At 36.6% G+C, this 20855-nt stretch overlaps 1 protein-coding gene across 1 annotated transcript in view; it reads right to left on the bottom strand.

Moving 5' to 3' along the window:
- Positions 1 to 20855, bottom strand: part of MYBPC1 (myosin binding protein C1) — a gene marked incomplete at both ends in the record, with an annotated part of 98434 nt that overhangs the window by 35896 nt on the left and 41683 nt on the right. The window contains 12 exons of the mRNA XM_079714696.1: positions 970 to 1103; positions 1428 to 1534; positions 2625 to 2787; positions 4519 to 4685; positions 6241 to 6346; positions 7322 to 7446; positions 8972 to 9104; positions 10048 to 10214; positions 15422 to 15478; positions 17523 to 17574; positions 19075 to 19192; positions 19530 to 19678. Of these exons, the coding sequence (XP_079570822.1) occupies positions 970 to 1103; positions 1428 to 1534; positions 2625 to 2787; positions 4519 to 4685; positions 6241 to 6346; positions 7322 to 7446; positions 8972 to 9104; positions 10048 to 10214; positions 15422 to 15478; positions 17523 to 17574; positions 19075 to 19192; positions 19530 to 19678 (1478 nt within the window). The remainder of the gene's footprint in view (positions 1 to 969; positions 1104 to 1427; positions 1535 to 2624; positions 2788 to 4518; positions 4686 to 6240; positions 6347 to 7321; positions 7447 to 8971; positions 9105 to 10047; positions 10215 to 15421; positions 15479 to 17522; positions 17575 to 19074; positions 19193 to 19529; positions 19679 to 20855) is intronic.

The raw sequence follows: 20855 nt of genomic DNA, 5'->3' as shown, positions 1-20855 counted from the left end.
TTATTCTCCTCCTCACTCACGCTGCCTTGGCCACACTGGCCTTCTTTGTATTCCTCCAACACATTAAGTGCATTCTCTCCTCTTGTTCTTTGCACTTGCATTGACATCAATTGGAAATCTCTTTGCTTTGATCTTCTCAAAATGGTTCCTTGTTGTCATTCATAGAGGCTGTTCTCATGCCCCATGCAGTCATTTACTAATCATATTACCCTGTTTTGTTGTTGTTAAATAATTATTCTATTTTATTTTTGGCTGCATTGGGTTTTCGTTGCTGTGCGCAGGCTTTCTCTAGTTGCGACGAGCAGGGGCTACTCTTCTTTGCGGTGCACGGGCTTCTCATTGTGGTGGCTTCTCTTGTTGAACACAGGCTCTAGGCGCACAGGCTTCAGTAGCTGTGGCATGCAGGCTCAGTAGTTGTGGCACATGGGCTTAGTTGCTTTGTGGCATGTAGGATCTTCCTGGACCAGGGATCGAACCCATGTCCCCTGCATTGGTAGGTGGATTTTAAACCACTGCGGCACCAGGGAAGTCCCACCCTGTTTTTTGTTTTTTGGTTTTTTTAATTTTCGTAGGACTCATTACTATCCAAAGTGACTTTATTTATTTATTTAATAATTCATTGTCTATTTCTCTTCCACCCCATTCCCTGACACCCATTAGAAGGAAAGGTAGAACCTCATTCACTGCACATAATAACATTCATATGCATATGCACAGGGTCACATAGTAGGTAGTCAGAAATATGAAAAGCAAATGAATAGTTATTATATTTGCCTGAAAATCAGTGATCTTTCTTTATTAAAGGAATTACATCTTTACTGTACATTTATTTGCTGCCTTCTTTCATGTGACTCACAGGAGGCAGGGAGTAGGGTAGGCTGTGTGTGTGTTTGTCTGTCTGTGTGTGTGTTTGTGTGTGTGTGTGTGTGTGTGTGTGTGTGTGTGTGTGTGTGTGTGTGTAGAACAAACCTTATCTGCTCGGCTCCAAATGGCTTTAGGAGGTGGTTCTCCACTGATGGGAATCTCTAGACGAAGCTTGTTTCCTGCAATTACTGTCACTGTATTGTCAGCATCAAGACCATCCAGTATGATCTTGGGAGGATCTGGAATATTAACCGTGGCCTTTGTTATCAGACGGTTATTTCCATGTGATTATCTTGGTTAGTACTTGGCTAGTGTTAAACATTGGTAGTAACCAATATTTTATCCAGTCAAAAAGGATATAAGCGGAGTCAAAGTAGTTGGTGCCTGGTACCTTGCAAAACTACTTCATTGCTAAGACCTCTTAAGAATCAACTATTATGATTAGTGATTACTACCAATTCATGTATTTTTCTTTAAATATCACATTTTGAATATAATTCCAAGGTAAGCAAAACCAGAAAAACAAGAACACAACTCTGCAATGATTTCTTTTATCTACTCACCAATAACATGAACTCTGGCAGGCAAAGTAACAGAGTAGGCATCTGGTGCAAATACATAATCACCTTCATCCTCAACAAGAGCATTGGCTATCACTAATTTGTGGATTCTAAGGAAATGAAAAAACATATTTCTAAGACTTTGCAAAGATTTAGACTGTGTAGGACCCAAACTGAGGAGATACCTGGTTTTATTTTAACTTGTTTAGTGCAGCCTGGAGAGAGACTGAGAATAATGTGATGCCTTAATTATCCTATTTATTGATCCACATTATTTATTTTGGGCTTTTTGAAACTATCTCTACAAATACAGCCTGCTTACTATGCAAGAATCTCTTGTGCCTTTTTAAAATCTCATAGCTTAAAAAAGGATAGAAGATAACACCTCACTGGTGCCATATTTTAAGATTCAAGAAATTACCAAGAATAACCTGACTTTGGCTTTTTATCCAAAACTAAGAGCAACAGTTCTTTTTTTAAAAAAAGTTGAGGTATAGTTGACGTACATTATTATATATTTCATGTATATAACATAGTGATTCACAATTTTTAAAGGTTATACTCCATTTATAGTTATTATAAAGTATTGGCATAAGAGCAATAGTTCTTAACTTTATTGGCATCATGAGCCAGTGACTATCTGATGGACACTATGGCTCCTCAATCTGGAGAAAAACAAGTATTTTTGTACACACAGAATTTGCTTACAATTTCAAAGCATTTATGGGGGCCCCTGAAGTTCATTCACAGTCTCCTAAAAATCCATGGATCCTAGTTTAAGAACTCTTGCCCTACATCTTTGCTAGATTCTAGGATATTATGCAAACCATCCCCCCCTCAGCAAAAAAAATTGTGGAAAGGTCATATGACACTTACTGGTTAGGGACAGTGAATCCAATTCAACCAGTTCCTGAACTAGAATTCAGTATCCTCTAAGCTCATGTTTATATGGAAAGACTCAGTCAATGGGTTTTGAAATAACACAGCACCTCACTGTAAGGTACAGGTACAGGATCACAGGTAGGACATGATGTACGACAGAGAAATCACATATTCTTGCTACTTGAAAGCAAAGAACTGGAAATAGAGCCTCTCCCTATGAGTACTCTCCAAACATCCTTACCAATCATGTAATTTAGGAAACAGAAGAAGTGAAGATGGGGACCAGCCCTCACTTAGGGGCCACCCTAGCTTACTTACCTTCCCCTGTGAACAATCTTTAGATGGTCAGTCTCCTGAATGGGTAGGCCATTTTTAGTCCATTTTCCTGATAAGTTTTCAGATATTTCACACTTCAAGCAGATTTCTTTTCCAAGATTTACAGTCTGATCAGTCAGAGGCGTCAATATCTTCAGAGGTTTTACTGCAGAAATAATAGATGGTTATTAAGTGCCAAATCTAAATTCCAGACAGACCAAGATGGTGTCATTTCACAATGGTACAGTTTCACTATAATGCTTGTTTTGAAAATGAGAATTTGTTCAATGCAGTTGAAATATTCGGGGACAATTAGAGCATAACACACATTTCACGTTCGATTATGCATGATTTTATTCATGAGAAAGACTAGGTGAATCCAGAAAATGGCACCCCGCTGAACTGAGTCAGGTAGGACCGCACAGAGCACACACATACGCCTCAAACATCTACCAGCTGCTTCAGTTCACCCATGTTAAATGAGCCACATCCATGCACATCTGAGATGACAGCTCTCCATCCAATTTCAAATCACCTCCTTCCACTACTTCACAATAGCTCACAAACTGCAACACTTCTGACACCACTTCCACAAGCAAATTTCAGGTCTTTTTCAAGGTAAAGTGCCATACTTATTGTAGTATTTATTAACCATTTAACATCTGTAAAACTGTACTACTGTTTTTTTCTTATTAGGTTCTTATCATTTTATTAAAAAAAAATGTGTCCCTGACAAAATTGTTGAGTGTTGTGTCCTTAACCCCACTTACCCCATTAGCCCTATGATTTTAATTGCATGACTTTGTACAGCACGGTAATTTTTAGAAATGCATATGTTACATTATAGCAGGACTGACTGTAATTGCTTTAAATGGATACAAATATCAGATAAGGATCTGCCTATGGTTGAAAAAACTTTTTGATATTACACTACAATGGCCATCATTCCACAAAACATAAGCAGTGTATTGCGATTACTTCCAAATAATTCAATAATCATATGAATTGCAACTGGACTTAGAAAGAAATAAGGAAGCAGGGTTTCTGCTCTGCATGTATTACCGATCTTCTTGTGAAGTTCGCTATTCTAATTTTCATGGCTAACTGGAAGGGACAGACTCTGCCATCAAGAGCTGACTACCATTAGGGGGCATTTGGGAAAGGACATGAATTCTTTCACGCCTCTAAAGCATATCGGGGGACTTCCCTGGTGGTCCAGTGGTTAAGACTTTGCCTTCCAATGCAAGGGGTGCAGGTTCAATCCCTGGTCGGGGAGCTAAGATCCTACATGTCTCACAGCCAAAAAACCAAAACATAAAAAACAGAAGCAATACTGTAACAAATTCAATAATGAGTTTAAAAAAATGGTCCACATAAAAAAAAATCTTTTAAAAAATCGTTTAAAAAAAATAAAGCATATCGGCAAATTAGCTCTTAGTCTTCTCAATTGAGGCCCATTAGTTTGAGCAACTTCTCAGCCCAAATGTAATTGAAGAATGTTGACTGTTTATTGAAGAGATAGCAAGTTCACCAGACCAAAGGTCACCAAAGGATTAAGCAAACAGGATATCAGAATTTGATATCATATCTAAGTATTTATCATGTATTTATATGGTTTGGGGATTGAAATATTTCTTAACCATTTGGGTAACTTCTCTGGCAGGTGATTTTTATACTTCCTTCCCAATATTGGTATTCTACTATTAAACTGAGTAGTAAGTTCTTAGAGTCCCTGACTGATATGACATAGACACTCAGCTGGAATGGAATCTAATTTTACATATTTAAAATTGCCACAAGTAGAAGTCAAATAGATTGAAACTCTCCTAAAACTGAATTAACAAACACAAGACACTAGTAAAACAGCTTGGAAGACATCCAAGGAAGTCTTACTTACAGTCAATGGTAAGTTTAGCAGCTGACTGTCCTCCTGTTGTCATTACAGAATATTCTGCAGTATCAGCCTTTGTTGCTTCGTCTATGACCAAAATGTGTCTTTTGCCATCAACTTTAATGTAGTGTCTTGATCTTGGACCAGGGATGATTTCCTCACCATTCTTAAACCTGAGTTAAAATAGATTATAAAAAAAAGTTTTATAAAAGACCCTTCAGGAGACAGATACCAGACACTCAAGAACTTTTTGTTGAATTAAAGAATGTTTCGGGCTTCCCTGGTGGTGCAGTGGTTGAGAGTCCGCCTGCCGATGCAGGGGACACGGGTTCGTGCCCTGGTCCGGGAGGGTCCCACATGCCGCGGAGCGGCTGGGCCCGTGAGCCATGGCCGCTGAGCCTGTGCGTCTGGAGCCTGTGCTCCGCAACAGGAGAGGCCACAACAGTGAGAGGCCCGCGTACCACAAAAAAAAAAAAAAAAAAAGAATGTATGGATCAATGTATCAATAGATTAATATTGTGACAAGTATTGTCTGAAAAATGACATTAAAAACATAAGCCCACTCTTTCCATTTAAGATCAATCAGATAAAGATGCTAACAGTGGATATTACCTACGTTTAGGCTCTTGACGCACACTAGTAAGAATATCATCTTAATACACTTTAAAGACACTTGTGATTCTAGATTAGAATGAACAATCTATTCTGTACCAGTTACTAGAGATTCCTGCTGCATAATTAATTTACTCTGTTTCTCAATTAAGATTTAAGATTCCGAATCGTCTAGTCTTTAATTTTGAGGTTACTCACAGAGAACTTGAGAAAACACTTCCCATCTGACCCCAAAACTATGCTTTTTATTTTTAAGAAATGTTAAAGTAATTGGTAAATCTCAGTCTAAAGTATTTTTCTGAGATACTGTAACAATAGAGTTACTAGGAATAACATGAAAAAAGTATATTTTCTTTTTCTTTTTTTTTTTTTTTTTGAAAAAAGTATACTTTCCATGTAACTTGCCAGTATGGCATAGTGAGAGTAAGCATGGATAGAGCACCTGTGGGCTTTGGAGTCAAACAGACCTGGAGAACCTTGAGCCATCCATTTATTAGTAAGTGCCTATTTCCCTATATCCTTACCAATATAGAATTCTGGATCTTTTTTTCAGTTTTCTGTTTCACAGGTGAAAAAAAACCCCAGTATCTTAGTATAGCTTTAGTTAAAACTTCTTCTAACATGAATGAGGTTGAGATCCTTTGCATATCTGTAAATGCAATTTCCTGTTCTCCAAACTATGAAGGTAGTTTTTTTGTCTATTAAAAATGGACAGGGACTTCCCTCGTGGTGCAGTGGTTAAGAATCCGCCTGCCAATGCAGGGGACATGGGTCCGAGCCCTGGTCCAGGAAGATCCCACATGCCGCGGAGCAACCAAGCCCGTGCGCCACAACTACTGAGGCTGCGCTCTAGAGCCTGTGAGCCACAACTACTGAGCCTGCACTCTAGAGCCCGTGAGCCACAACTACTGAGCCTGCGAGCCACAACTACTGAAGCCTGCACACCTAGAGCCCGTGCTCCTCAGCAAAAGAAGCCACCTTCATGAGAAGCCCGCACACCGCAATGAAGAGTAGCTCCCGCTCGCCGCAACTAGAGAAAGCCTGCGTGCAGCAACAAAGACCCAACACAGCCAAAAAAAAAAAAAAAAAAGGACAAACTTCAGGAAAGCTATTTACCATTTTACATGGGCATCATCTTCAGACACCTCACATTCTAATTCCACTCTGTCCCCACAGTATGCTCTTCTATCTTCCAGCTGTTTGGTCACTATAACTGGAGCCTCTAGTGTGAAAAAAAACGAAGATCAGAATCATTAAATGTCCAAAAACCTGCCTTGTGACCCTGGGTTTGTTCACAGATGAAAAACCAACAATAAGAAAGTATCATCCATCATAGAGCCATGGTTAGATGGTGGTAGGTAGTAGGTAGGTTTTTTATGATTTTTTCATGGCAAAATAAATAGCTGGCAACCCTGGGTAAGTTTTTCCAATTTTCTAAGAACTCTTCAAATCAAATAAATTATTGTTTTAGAGAGCAGACACATTGTATCAGATATCCTTCTTTTGGCAAATAAGATATCAGATGGTAGGCATTTCTGGGGAAGGAGGACCTGTAACACTAAAATTCTCTACTTCTGGTTCTAGACGGATGATAGAGATTGCAGAATTGTCTTAAAAAAATTTTTTTTAATTGAAGTATAGTTGATGTTCAAGATTACAGAGCTGCCTTAATCATAGGTCCTCATAAAGAAAATAAGTGATTCATGGCTTCATTGTACACAGCTTTTCACAATGTCTTAGTAAATGATGGTCTTCAGCGATCTCAGTGCCAACGATTGATGCCCTTTACTAATGAAGCTGTTTCAAGGGAAATCTATTTGTGATCAGCTGAGTGTGTGAAATGGTTACCCAGTAGACTTTACTGGGTTTCAGAAGTTATCACGAGAACAATTATATGGCAAAATACTGCTTGCTTGAGCCAAAACTACAAGGCATTTTTACTCAGCAGTTTTTTTCTCCCTTTGGCTTTTCTAGTCTTCAACAAACCTGAAGATTAATTAGGATACACAATAACTGCCAGTACAGAGAGGCTTTAATCCAGAGCCAATCTAACACCCAAGATAAACCATCTCTAGAGGTACTACCGTCTCTGCTCTGGAGCTCAAAAGCTCACCTCATCATTTCCATTTTGATTATTACCCCTGAGAGAAGGAGGGCTATTGGCTCTTGATGGCTACAGTAAGAAATTTCACTTTACCTCTCACAAAGAGCTCAGTGGAGCATTTGTCATCACCAGCTGTCACATAATACTCTGAATCATCTGTTAGCACACAGTTATTGATAAACATGATTCTTTCACATCCTTTATGTTCAAAGATGTACCTGTTTTAAACAGAAGGAAGATAAACAGAGTCCGTGAACTTGATTTTATTCTTTTCTTTATTGCCAGCAAATTTGGCTTATAATTCAGTAATATTTGAAAGTCAGAAACAGTAATTTTGATCTGCAATTTATGTAGCCATGTCTTACATAGTTTAATAAACATCAAACATGAAACCAATTTCTATCTTTATAACATGTAATGTAACACATATGCATATTTACACATAATACTTAATTTGTCATTTTCTTTTATGTATGTTTTTCATTTCAAATATAAATCAGTACTCACATATTTGCCAATGAACCTATTGTTGGAAAATAGGGTTGGCTAAGATTTTTCACTCTGTACATTTTTAAAAGTGAGCAATTCATCTACTTTATAGAGGGACAGAGACGATCTTTTTTATTGATTCATTGATTTCACTCCTTGCTAGCCCAGTGAGACAGATTTTATTGGGTGAATAAATGATTATACAATTTAAGCAATAATATGAACTTAATCATTAACATAGATGGTAAATTCTATAGAATGTGATATTCTCTTAAATGAGCTTAAGAACTAGTGTTATTATATCATAGTTATCATCTACTAAGAAAGAAGTTGAGTGTTTGGAAACAAAAACCTGAAATCTAAGGAGATTGCAAAATTTGATTATCTGTGACCTAGATTATGAATGGATATATTAGGGCATCATAACAGACTAAAGAAAAAGTTCTCGTTTGGGAAATTGTCAACTTGAAGACTTCAAGAACAGAACAATAAGCAACATTTTTCTAGATAAAGATAACCAAGTAAAATTATGTTTTTGGTAAATTCAGGCTGCCTTCAAGAGTTTTTACCAGATATAAACATTATTATCACAAAGTCACTCCGAGAGCATGACCACATTAAGAAATTGGAATCCACCTAATTGTACCACAGAAGTGACAGATATTCAGGATTAAAGTCTTTTATAAATATGCACGTGGCTCCCGTTAAGTTAAAAAATATATATTGGAGTTGAAAATCTCTCAGACTGAGAAGGATCTCTGTAAAGTAGTTTCATAATAGACTAGCGATACCATCAGATATCAGGGATTAGTCTGTTTCCTTCCTTTGGGAAAGGGCCATAAAACACAGGCTTTAGATGCTACTCTGGAAAAACAAAAGTTATCTAATTATAAGGTGTGATTCCCAGCTGGTATATCAAATATAGATTTCAATTTTTTTCAAAATTTGATTTTAAAAAAACTGGGAGAAGTTTGGCAATGCTCTGAAGTAATCACATATAACCTACAGTGACACATATCCATAGTTAGGAATCACTTGAAATAGTTTGTATAGAATTAAAACATAGAACAGGGTTTAATTTATATAGTACTATAATTTTGATGATTCCAAAATACATGAAAAGTTTTTGCCGTCCCTCTATATGATTTTGTATCATACAGGTATAACTAAAAAGTGCTTTTAGGCATAGAAAATTAAGTCAAATTACTCTTTGATTTGTATAGTTACCACTGATTATACACAAATTCCACTTACTTTGTACTGGGTCGAATTTCTTGACCATTTTTATACCATTTCACCTCCAACTTTGGATCCGCCAGTTCCACAGCAAATCTTACCCTGCCTCCTTTATCAACCTGATATGCAGGATCGAGAATTTTTGCAAAAGCTGTAAGAGAGAAGAAGCAAAACTATGTTCACATGCATATGCTATGAATTTAAATAGTCAATATATGTATGAGAACCTAAAGCTAAATAAAAAATTGAGACTGAAGAAGAATTAGGAACCTTCCAAATTATCCCGTATATTTTAGGAGTCTGAATCGATATATAAACAATAAGATGGTTTAAAAATGTAAAGAGAATCCACATGCTTTTGGAAGAAACATAAGAATTATTGAAGAGGCTTCAAAAATGATTATCTTCATTCTTCAGGGAATGTATGATATAAAGTATCCAAATGAAATTTGGACTTGAAGAACATGCTCATTCTCCTAATATGATTATTATCAGGATCACTGGCATTATCTGTGTACATCTATGTCACAGTTTTTTATCATATAATTTATGAGATACTTTCGATGACTCGTGAGCTTAAATGGAATGCCTTTGACTAACTGAAATAGTAGGCTTATCAAAGTTTTTGTACTGTGGAAACTTGCCCAAATATTGGCATGTTTAAACACTTGGGTAACCATATCGGGTGTGAGAAGTGAATTCCCCATGCCTCATCAAATGGGTGGAAGAATATAACAGTAAAACAAAGAAACATAGAATCTACTCTGCCTAAATAAGAATCAGGAATTTGAGAGTGAGGGAGAGATGCAGAGGCTGGAGAAAGGGGCCGCTGAGAAATTCCCAGTAACAGCGGGAATGTTTAATATTCCATTATATAATACATTGTATGTGTCACTGTAATGCACCTTCTGTTACCTTAAACCTTCAGCAGCTGTCTGCTACCCGCTTAGCCTGTGATGTGCGGGGCAGTAAACTACTTCACCTGAAGTCAAGTTAACCAAGAGAAGAGTAACCCCTACAGATTCCACCCCAACTAGTCCGTCCCCAAACCCAGCAGGAAATAGGAAGGATTAATCTCCCCCAGGGGTGCTCACCTGCGCTCTTCTTCTCCACTCTGCGCATGCGCTTAAGCCGCTTGAGCATCCCGCGCAGGTCAGTGATGCCGTACTGGAAGGCGATCTTCTCGTACTCGCTGGGTTTCGCATTCTTCAGCAGCTCCCACACGTCTATCTCAGGTTCTTCTTCCTGCTGTTTCACCTCCCTAACCGGGGAGAACCATTGCCTAGTTTAATAGCTGCCCACTGGCCCTTAAAGACAAGGAAGGTCGGAGTATGGCACCGATTTTTCGGGTCAGTGCTACAAGCTGTGTTTAAAGCCTGAGTCCTTAAAGCCGAGGAGAAAGTGTACTTTGCCTGAAGTCTCAGAGAAACTTCCAGTTAGTCAAAGATCAGATACGTGCACTTATATTAATGCTCTCGTTTTCCTAGTTAAAAACACAATATTAGGGGGAGAGGAGGATACCAGGAAATATCCTTAAGATATTTTTACTTATTTTCAACTTGCAAGTCTAAATAGGAGGTGAGATTTTAAGGAACTTAAATGTTTTCATCTAGGATATCGATATTGAAATAAGGATTAAGAACTAGAAGATTTTAGGTGTTGGTCTGTGAAAGAACAATGCTCTCTTTCTACCTTCATTGGCGTGCATACCCTAGCTCTATATGGAGATGGTACAAATACAGTATTTCAAATCTTCGGATTTTGAAAATGGCATTTTTCCTACCATGTTAGTAAATGTGTACATTAACCATTTTTGCTGTTTGTTAATACAAAAAACATTTGAAACTGTGACTAAGCGTTTGTTTTTTGTTTTGGTTTTGGTTTGGTTGTTTTTCATATGATTTTTGTGTATACATATTCTTTTTAAGAGAAAACTATTTTTTTTCTAAATTGTCAGAGTAAAAAAAAGAGAATGAGATCCAGAAATCTCTCGTATTTCATCTTAAAGTATTGTCTTGAACTTTTTTGGAAGCAGGTTGGGTATGAATCATGAAAATATAAATGTGAAACTGTAAAGCAAATCATTAAGCATTCCATGAACAAGGTGAAAGTAATTTCTTAGTGTAATTATCAAAATTATGACTAAATTTTGATCACTGTCAAAAGAACATATAAAGAACATATATAACTAATATATATACACACATATATATGATTTAAAGTACATACACTTTGTATTTTAAAACCAAAAAATGAAACAAAACTCAGGAATAAACACTTTTAGGGAAAGAGACTTAGTATAAATGCAAAATATAATTCAAATTGATTTCCTTCACTAGCTAAGTAGTCCTAATTTTGTTTAAGCTTAGTTGACTCTTTTTATCAACTAAGGTTAATTTGGAAATGTTATAGTGACTGCTTACTGTGAATAATGCTGGCTTGGATATGATTTTTCCAGGAAAACTGGTCAACACATCTTAAACATCAGTGGGAAAACAGATTCATACTATCATGTTAGCAAATAATGAGTTGCATATGTTTGCATTGTCCAATTAATTACACCTGCTTCAGAATTTCTTGAGAAAAGACTGGGTTGTAATCACAGGGAAGGGGAGGAGAATATAAATATGAACATAGAGTTTAGGGTGGCATTAGGCAAGGATGACTTCTGCATATCTAATTTCCACTGTTGTGTAAGTCTTTTGCCCAGTAGAGGATGCTGAGGCAAATCTGGGAAATGGAAGGAAGTGAGAGGTCATTGGTCCATCAGTAACCTTTGTGGGAAGGACTAGCAACACCATTAGGAAAATGTGCCTCTTAAAGACTCAAGACACAGCTATTATCTCCATTTCACTGAAATGGTAATTACACCCTCTATTAACATGGGGAAATTGAAAAGCTTAAGAAAATTGTCCTGAAGTTGAAATACTGGTAATAATTTGCCTGATCTACTATATCTACTGCCTGAAAGCAGTCTAAATTTCAAATATAACATTTAAATATTTTGTAGGAAGTCTTGGAGAATTGCAATCTAAATGTGTATGTGTGTATATATGTATATATTCTCTGGGTCTTTCCTCAATCCACTTTATTATCACTCTATTTTTGTCACAGTAGCCTGAGTCCCCACATTGTAAAATTATGCCATACTACATTGTGTTCAATTTGTATCTCAACCAAGAAGAATTACATACACATTTCAAGTGTCCTCCTGACAATGATGAAGAGATTTAAAGATATCAAACTAGATTAAAATAGGTAACAAGAGGCACAAATCAAACACTGAGATATACCCAGATGAATGAGGTGAATGTTTATGTGAGGAGGCCAGTAATAAAGATCATCATTTTCAGTGTGTTTCTTGAGTCAGTTTTGTTGGTAGATCCATAAAACCAATCATCCTCACCATTTTTTTCTCATTAAAACACCAAAATACACCCCACTCTACTACGACCTTAATCCTAATACAAACACCAATGACCTCTTGCCTCTTCCTTCTTCCTTTCCTCTCCATCACTTCACTGAATCCCAAATTGCAAGATGGATTCATTATTTTGTCCTGGAACGTGAGGTCAAGGCTGCCATCTGTAGCATCTCCTTTACTCATTCAGAACACATCTATGCTTACTGTGGTGGCTGCACATGACCGTATCTGCATGGCTACATTAAGTTTCAGTAGGGAGAAAAAGCCACATTTCTATAGGCACTACTGATTCCTTTCCAAGCATGGGGATAGACCTATATAACATTTATAGTACTTCTATCTACATCGAAATTTCTATAACTTGACACTCCTAGTGAAATATAAAGCAGTTATAGAAATTTTATGTAGAATAAACTTTTAAGTATTTATATAGGTCAAGTCCCATAACCAGATACTGCCCAAAAGACTGACTGTGATTTATCTAATGTCTATTTGAAATAGGCTGACTTTGTTCAGGGCAGGGAGATCTTTTGTTGTATAAAGATGTTGGTTGTAATGATATTTATACTCATAGGGATTTTGCCACAGACTCTTGAAGGAGTAGAAATGGTAACCACATGTCATTACCACAATGAAAACACATGCAATTCACAAATTAGTAGGAAAACACAATGATTTCTAAAGTTATACCAGTGGACTAGTATATAGTATATTAAATGAATATAGTCTTATGATAACAACAATCTAATTATGAGTCAAAATAATAATTAGGGGATGTAAAGAAAATGAGAACTGGAGACATGTTGACTGCCCATTTTTTTCTAGTAATTTTTTTTCTTTAGTCATTTTGACCATTAATTAGATTTCTTTTACCCTGCAAACTACTGGTAGAACTAGTCTGTTCTTTTTTTCTTTCTTTTTCCTTTTAATCAGACTTGGCACCTAATAATCTACTGTATTACATTTTTATTGATTGTGTGTGTGTGTATGTGTATTTTGTCACTTTACTAATATAAATTCTTCAAGGGAAAATGTCACATTTTGGGGGGAAGTGGATATTTGACACCTGTACGAGCCAGGCCTTTTACATTTAACTTAATTCTCACAATAATTATCTTAAGTAGTTTTATTCTCCACATTTACAGATGTGGAAAACAAGTCTCAGGACATATAATTTGACCAAAGTCATGCACAGCAATTAGTAAATGGGAGAGTTGACACTCAAATCCATGTTTTAACCACTACCTTTTCCTTTCCACAAATATGTATCTATCTCTTTCTACGTGCCAAATGCTGGAAGGCACTGGATTTCTTTTCCTCACATCACCTACTATTATATTCTACACAAAGAAAGCATTTAGTATTTTCGTGGTGGAATAAATGCAGGAAAAAAAACCCAAAAAACAAAAAACCTCTCTTGTCTTCCTAAAGTTTCAATCTGTGCTATAAATGTCCGAGGCGCCAACTTCTGAGGCAGATTCAGTGTGGCGTTTCTTATGTGGAGTCACAGGAAATGTGCTGACTCAGAAAAGGGAAACTTGGATTTAGGTCCCTGCCCTTTCTCTAACTAGCTTGGGATAAGTCACTCAACATCTCTGGTCTTTGGTTTCTCACCTGTAGAACAGGAAGAGTGAGGCTCACCTAAGGTCACTTCATATACTATTGCTTTAAATACATCTGGGGAATTAATAAATATTATTGAGACTAATGATTATTTGAAGTATCCAGAGAAGGAAAAATGTTTTTGATACTGCCAGAGTCTACTGATTGGCTAATATCCATTTGGTTATTAATAAATGGCACCTGCTAATATTTCTGTTCTCAACCTAAATGTTTAGAGCTGGGGGTGAATTTTTCATTCACAGGGACTTGAATAAAGCCATCCAACTAAACTGAGAATGAACACAAGCCCATTTATTACTATTTGTAATTTGTTTTGAAGCATTTCTATCTATACTTACGATTATTTAGTAACCATAGAAAGCAGTAAAAATAATAAAAAGTGAATCTAAAATGCTAAATGAAAACTGTTATCAATATTATATATCATTAATTTAGAATTATAGTTTTACTGTTTATTCACAAGTTTGGTAGATAAACACAATCCCAGCAAAAGTCATTTTCCTTTTGTTGCTTCTGTGCTCTAGTAAATATCTAGATAAGTATATCTTTATATATAATATAGTATATTTATGATTATGTATATGCATATTTATGGGCAGAAATTCTATAAAATGGTTGTATACTAAATATCCATAATGAAAATCTATAAATTTTATTGCCGGAGAGTACAAAGTTAAGGGAGTGTGAGTGATAATACTAAACACATCTCCATTTTACTACTATATTTTATCTCGTCTAAAAATGCACATTTTTGGACATTTTAAACATCTCTGAAATAAGGATGTACCTTATAGTCAATAGTATGTCATAATAAACAATTTGGAGCAATTTTTTTCATTGCTTAGTGATTTATAAAATACAGGTATATATTAACATGAATGGTTCTTAGATTTGATGAAATATAGTAAATCACCAATACTATGTTAAAGTATATATATATATATATATATATATATATATACATATTTGCTGAGACTTCTACCAAAAGACTTCTACCAAAATTCTGAAATTGATTTTTCAGTTAAATATCAAAAGCAGAAGAATGGAGGCTTTATTTATTCAATCATGACAAGGAATCATGATTGAAATAATAGAAATCATGAGAGAAATAAAAAGCATTCAGGTATTTAAGTCTCTGTCTCAGTTTTCAGATTTCCTCATCCCCTTCTAAGAAAGTATGTGAAGACTCATGAAACATTTAAAAAGAAAGTAAAAGCATTAGCTAAAATCTTTAACAGATTAGTATGCAGTTGTTTCTCTGTCTCTTTCTTAGTCAACGCTGTTATAGAATTCCATAAGCAAAACACATTTTAAGAAATGAGAAATTCTTTGAAAAACATCTACTTTAAACTTGACTCCTCTGAGTGGGTATCTAAAAGATTTCCAGGCCAAAGCGCCTCACTCCATCACTGGATTCTCACCTACGTTTCAGGAGACCACTAAAGTCAAGTTCCCCTGCATCCTCTTGACCTTCTCCACTGTCATTAACAAAAGAAAAGCAAATCCAGGTTTAATGCTGAGACACATACACAACAGTTTCCCCCAAACACTCTACATATAACGTATATGCAATTTTGTACTAGCACACAAGTCATAGGACTAAACCAACACAAACACTTTCTTTTCACACAAGTGACATTTTAAGTTTTGGAGAATGTACTTGTGGAAAAGTAAACATGAGGAGCTTGTGTTACTCTACGATTTCGGAAGGCACATTTTTGTAGATTGCATATATAAAACTACTTGGATTTGTGTTAAAATAGAGTAACACAAATGCACTTAAGCCAAGCAACACAAAGTACTTTGTTTTTGCAAGTTGGGGGCGCTGGAAACATACCTGTGTAAAAAGCAAAGGACTTTTGCTGATCTCTGTTATTCATGTCAGACAGAGATTGGCTTGGAGGACGAAGTGTACCAGTGTCAAATATGTAAGTACAAAACTTATATTCAAAGGTAACCTCTTTGTGTCCATTAATAGATTAATCAGATAATGTGATACCAACATAACAAAAATGGAGCTAGTGCAGAGCTTTTTAAAAGATGCATTCCTTTCTCTTTTAAAGAGAAAGGATTATAAGCTTTTCATTTTCTTATTAATATTTATACCTTTTAAAACGTATTTTCCAAAAATTTGCCTTGGAATTGTTGAGCCCTTTACTAGGAGTTTTTAAAAGTGCTTTCCTATACAGAAATGCATCTTAATTTAGGCATGCACCCACCTTCATGATTTCATATAAACTCTAAATATAATAGAAGCTATGGCGCTGACATTTAAATGGCACTACATATTTACTTACGTGTTTAATTTTTTAATGAAGATTTTGTTTCCTGCTCTTTACAAATGTTAGTTATGGTTTCTAAGAAAAGAGTCTGTGGGTTTAAAAACAGTGTGTATAACACGTAAGTTATAAGAATTGAGCTCAAATAACGTGTTTTCAAAATTTCTCTAATAGCACGTATTTGGAGAAGACCTTTTGACATAAACACATCGCTATTCTCTTAAAGCCCAAAACTTAGTATATTATGTCTTCCTCTCTTAAAATAGACTTATACATAGGATGAATGTAGTTTTAGATCTATGCATTTGCTGACTGTGGGGTGAAGGGAAGGTAAGAGATTTTGAAAGTTATGACTTAAAAAAATACAATTGACTGATCAGGAAGTATTATATATCTTTTTAAAGTAATTACAATTTTCATCTGTTCATAATTTAGGAGGGAACTATGACTTTTATTAACAGACTAAATCGTTGTTTTATGCTAGTTTCAGATGACTTTCCTTATTCAACAACACTGTTATGTGGATTCAGTCTTAAGAAGAACAAAACATTTGCTCTCATGAATGAATTTGTATTTTGGAAGAATTAAGTACAGAGTGTAAACTAATGGCAGGAAAAGGCTAGTCACATTTCTCATAGGCTAGAAAATTCTTTTCATTTTTCTTCTTTGACCCCCTGATTTTTCAGCCTTGGCAGTTGCAAAATAAATCAACTAAGTATCTATATTTTGCCTTTCTACAATGTTCTTTATTCCAGCAGACTCAGTGGTCTTTCATTTAGGATGATTCCACATTTAAACAGTGCTAACTTCAGTAAGTAGCTACTTAATTGTAGTTTTCTGGGCACATGGCTTAATTGCTCCATACATGATTTCTAGATAAAAGGCAATATAAGTTTTCTGATATCACTTAACTGATGCTATATGAGATGTGTATTGTTATATATTTTTGTGGGCCATTTGGTAGAAAATAATGCAATTAAGGAAGAAGCCTCATAGACCTGTAAAATGGGAGCTTCCTATAACAAGAATATTCTAAAAAATGATCAGCATATACACGAGTTGGCATATTAAACCCACAGCTTCTCTTGAACACTAACTTTTGAATATTTAGCATATTTGACTTCAGTGAAAAGAGTTGATCTCACTTGGAATATAGCGTGTGGAGGAAGGGAAAGTGTGTTTTGAAAGTCTTCCACTTTCATGTTATACAAAAGCTATACCTAGATTACCCTTTTGAAGTTACCTTCTCTTGAAAGCAGATCTGATGTCAATGTTTGGAGTAGTCCCAGTAGATTCTTTGAAAGGAAAGAAAACAATAAAATAAATACCCACTAAGAAGGCAGTTTTGTGTTCAGTTCCCTTCCAGGCTGTGGGGATTCTTCAGATGGAAGGAATGCCAGATGAAGGGGGGATGGCTCTCCTCCCAATGGCTGAGCTGCGGAGGCATCACACCTCATCCCCCCTCACACAGAATCAATGAAGGGACTTTAGGAGTTACCGTATCCAGTTGTCATTCCACCTGTCTGCCCATTAGAGTCACCTAAGGAGCTTAAAAACTGTCAGCTTCTTGATCTCCCTGCTGGAGATTTTGATTCACCAGATCAGGGATGGGTTCCCGGAAATCAATATTCTGAAAACGCCCCTCAGGTGATTCTCAGAGATGCCTGGCCAGGTTGAAGAAGCAGTGCTCAGGACCAAGTTCCCACTTAATAGAGAAATCTCGACAGCACCACCACCCATGGTCACCCACCCTCTGCTTGACAACTCTCAGACTGGGACCCTCACAACCTTCTGCTGTGTCTCTATCTAGCTTTAAGGAAAGAGCTTGTGCTAATGTGAAGATAAAATTCACCTTCTCTTAATTTCCACCTTTTGATTCTAATCTGCCTAAACACTTCCTGAGAACATGGATAATGGCCTTTTCCTTCTGTGTGACAGCCCTTCCCCTATTTACAATGAGTCATAAATGCCTGGCCTCCTTCATCTACACATTCAAGCTGAATGGGGCATAGTTCCTGGATTCTTCAATCTCCCAGTTACCCTACTCCAGGAGGGATCCCAGGGGAGGTATGGTACCCATGGCCAAAGGCATTACTTCAAATGTGGAACAAGTAGCATGTTACAGAGAGTGGTATCACTTCCTAAACCTAGATCCTATAACACTTGTAATGCTCTGGTTTTAAATGATCTCAGCTTTGTCTTTTGTAGCTACATCACACTTTGGATTCATTTTAAGTTTATGATGTTTGCTGCCAAGTCAACTTTCCCTTTGTATACTTATCAAAGTATTGTCTTTTCCCCTATGTACATATATACCTTTAATTTATTCCTATTAAATTCACTTTTGGCAGTACACAGAACATATAGATGAAGAACTTCCATATCTGACATCAGTCCTTACAAGAGAAATCCTCCCTTCTACCTGGATATCCTGGCATCTTCATCCCATATTAACTTAGCCCCAAACCTGAGTGGGAATAAGAGGACCAAACGAAACAGGTACATTCAGTAGCAGCAAAAAAAGTCATCGGCCCTTACCTGAGAGATTAAATAGCATGGATAGCATGGATAAGAGATATTTACAATAAATTCCTCCAAATTCTGTTTTTAAATTGTCTCATAACAATTTAATTCAGCAGGCTTGCTGAGACTACCACAATCAGAAACACACACAGTTTTAAAGGAAATTTTATTTCCAAAATCTCATACTAATAAATGGCCTTATTCTCCTCTATCCTCTCATACCTCATAAACATAAAACAATTAAACTTATCCAGACTAAAAGTCTCTCTTACCAAGTACTTCAAGATCGAAGGAACAGCTGTCAAACTTATCCTTATAGGTGACCTCGCATCTGTAGTTTCCTGCATAGTTCTCTTTAGCCTGGATGATCTGCATCTCAAATGTGTACACCTGCAATGAAATGTATCCGGACATATTTCAGCCCTACCTTGCCGACAGAAAGAGGCCATCACGTTGCAGTTATTTCCCCAGTTCCTCAGCATTGGCTTAAAGACGTGTCTGTATCTGGGGATTCCGGTACAATGTTCTCAGTATGGGAGGGGTCAATGCAATGCTCTGAAGCCCCTGGGGACAGCAGGGCAACCACATTAGAGTGTAAACACTAGGAATGGGAACTCCAGCAGATGTTCTGGGACTGAAGTCTCTCAAAGATGAACCGAAAATGACCTTTTACGCACACAGAGGAATGAGCTGGCTGAGCCCCTGCGGCAGGAGGTCAGGGTCATACCCGACTGTGCCTTTCGAAGGTTTCCTTCAGCTGGAGGTGCTTCCCAGCTTTGCTGGCCAGGTCCATCCATTTCCCTTTGAACCATTTGATAGTGGGCTTTCTAAGAAGATCTTCGGCCTTGACTTTGGCTATAAAGGTGATATTTTCACCTAGGAAAAAAGCACAAGTAATTCAGACTGTGGTTTTAAAATTGCCATTTGTTTTGCTCTTGGATGGAAGGAGTTAGACAGGAATACATTGCATAGCCTATGATGTGACTGGCACTGCTGGAATTGAACAATGAAAGGGCCCTGATTTTTTTTTTTTGAGTACCCTAGTTCTTAGGATACTCTAACTGCTTCTGCTTTTGAGGTTTATGGAGCAGAAAAAGAGCAATGGGGAAATCAGTGGAAATGATTTTTGTTTGGAATTCAAGCAAAAGTAATATGTATAAAATAACATATACAGGCATACCTCATTTTATTGCACTTTGCTTTACTGTACTTCAAAGGTAGTTTTTCCTTTTTTTAATTTCTGAATTTTATTTTATTTTTTATACAGCAGATTCTTATTAGTTATCTATTTTATACATATTAGTATATATATGTCAATCCCCATCTCCCAGTTCATCTCACCACCACTTTCCCTCCTTGGTGTCCATACGTTTGTTCTCTACATCTGTGTCTCTATTTCTGCCTTGCAAACCAGTTCATCTGTACCATTTTTCTAGATTCCACATATATGCATTAATATACGATTTTTGTTTTTCTCTTTCTGGCTTACTTCACTCTGTATGAGTCTCTATGCCCATCCACGTCTCTACAAATGACCCAATTTCATCCCTTTTTATGGCTGAGTAATATTCGTATATATGTACCACATCTTCTTTATCCATTCGTCTCTCGATGGGCATTTAGGTTGCTTCCATGATCTCGCTGCTGTAAATAGTGCTACAATGAACATTGGGGTGCATGTGTCTTTTTGAATTATGGTTTTCTCTGGGTATATGCCCAGTAGTGGGATTGCTGGGTCATATGCTAATTCTATTTTTAGTTTTCTAAGAAACCTCCATACTGTTCTCCATAGTGGCTGTATCAATTTACATTCCCACCAACAGTGCAAGAGGGTTCCCCTTTCTCCACACCCTCTCCAGCATGTTTGTAGATTTTCTGATGATTCCCCTTCTAACCGGTGTGAGGTGATGTTGAGCAGATTTTCATGTGCCTCTTGCCCATCTGTATGTCTTCTTTGGAGAAATGTCTATTTGGGTCTTCTGCCCATTTTTTTGATTGGGTTGTTTGTTTTTTAAATATTGAGCTGCATGAGCTCTTTATATATTTTGGAGAT

Source organism: Hyperoodon ampullatus (genome assembly GCF_949752795.1).
Source record: "Hyperoodon ampullatus genome assembly, chromosome: 11".
Taxonomy (NCBI): Eukaryota; Metazoa; Chordata; class Mammalia; order Artiodactyla; family Ziphiidae; genus Hyperoodon; species Hyperoodon ampullatus.
Note: the sequence above shows the minus strand (reverse complement) of the source record. Positions and strands in the feature narration are given on the sequence as shown.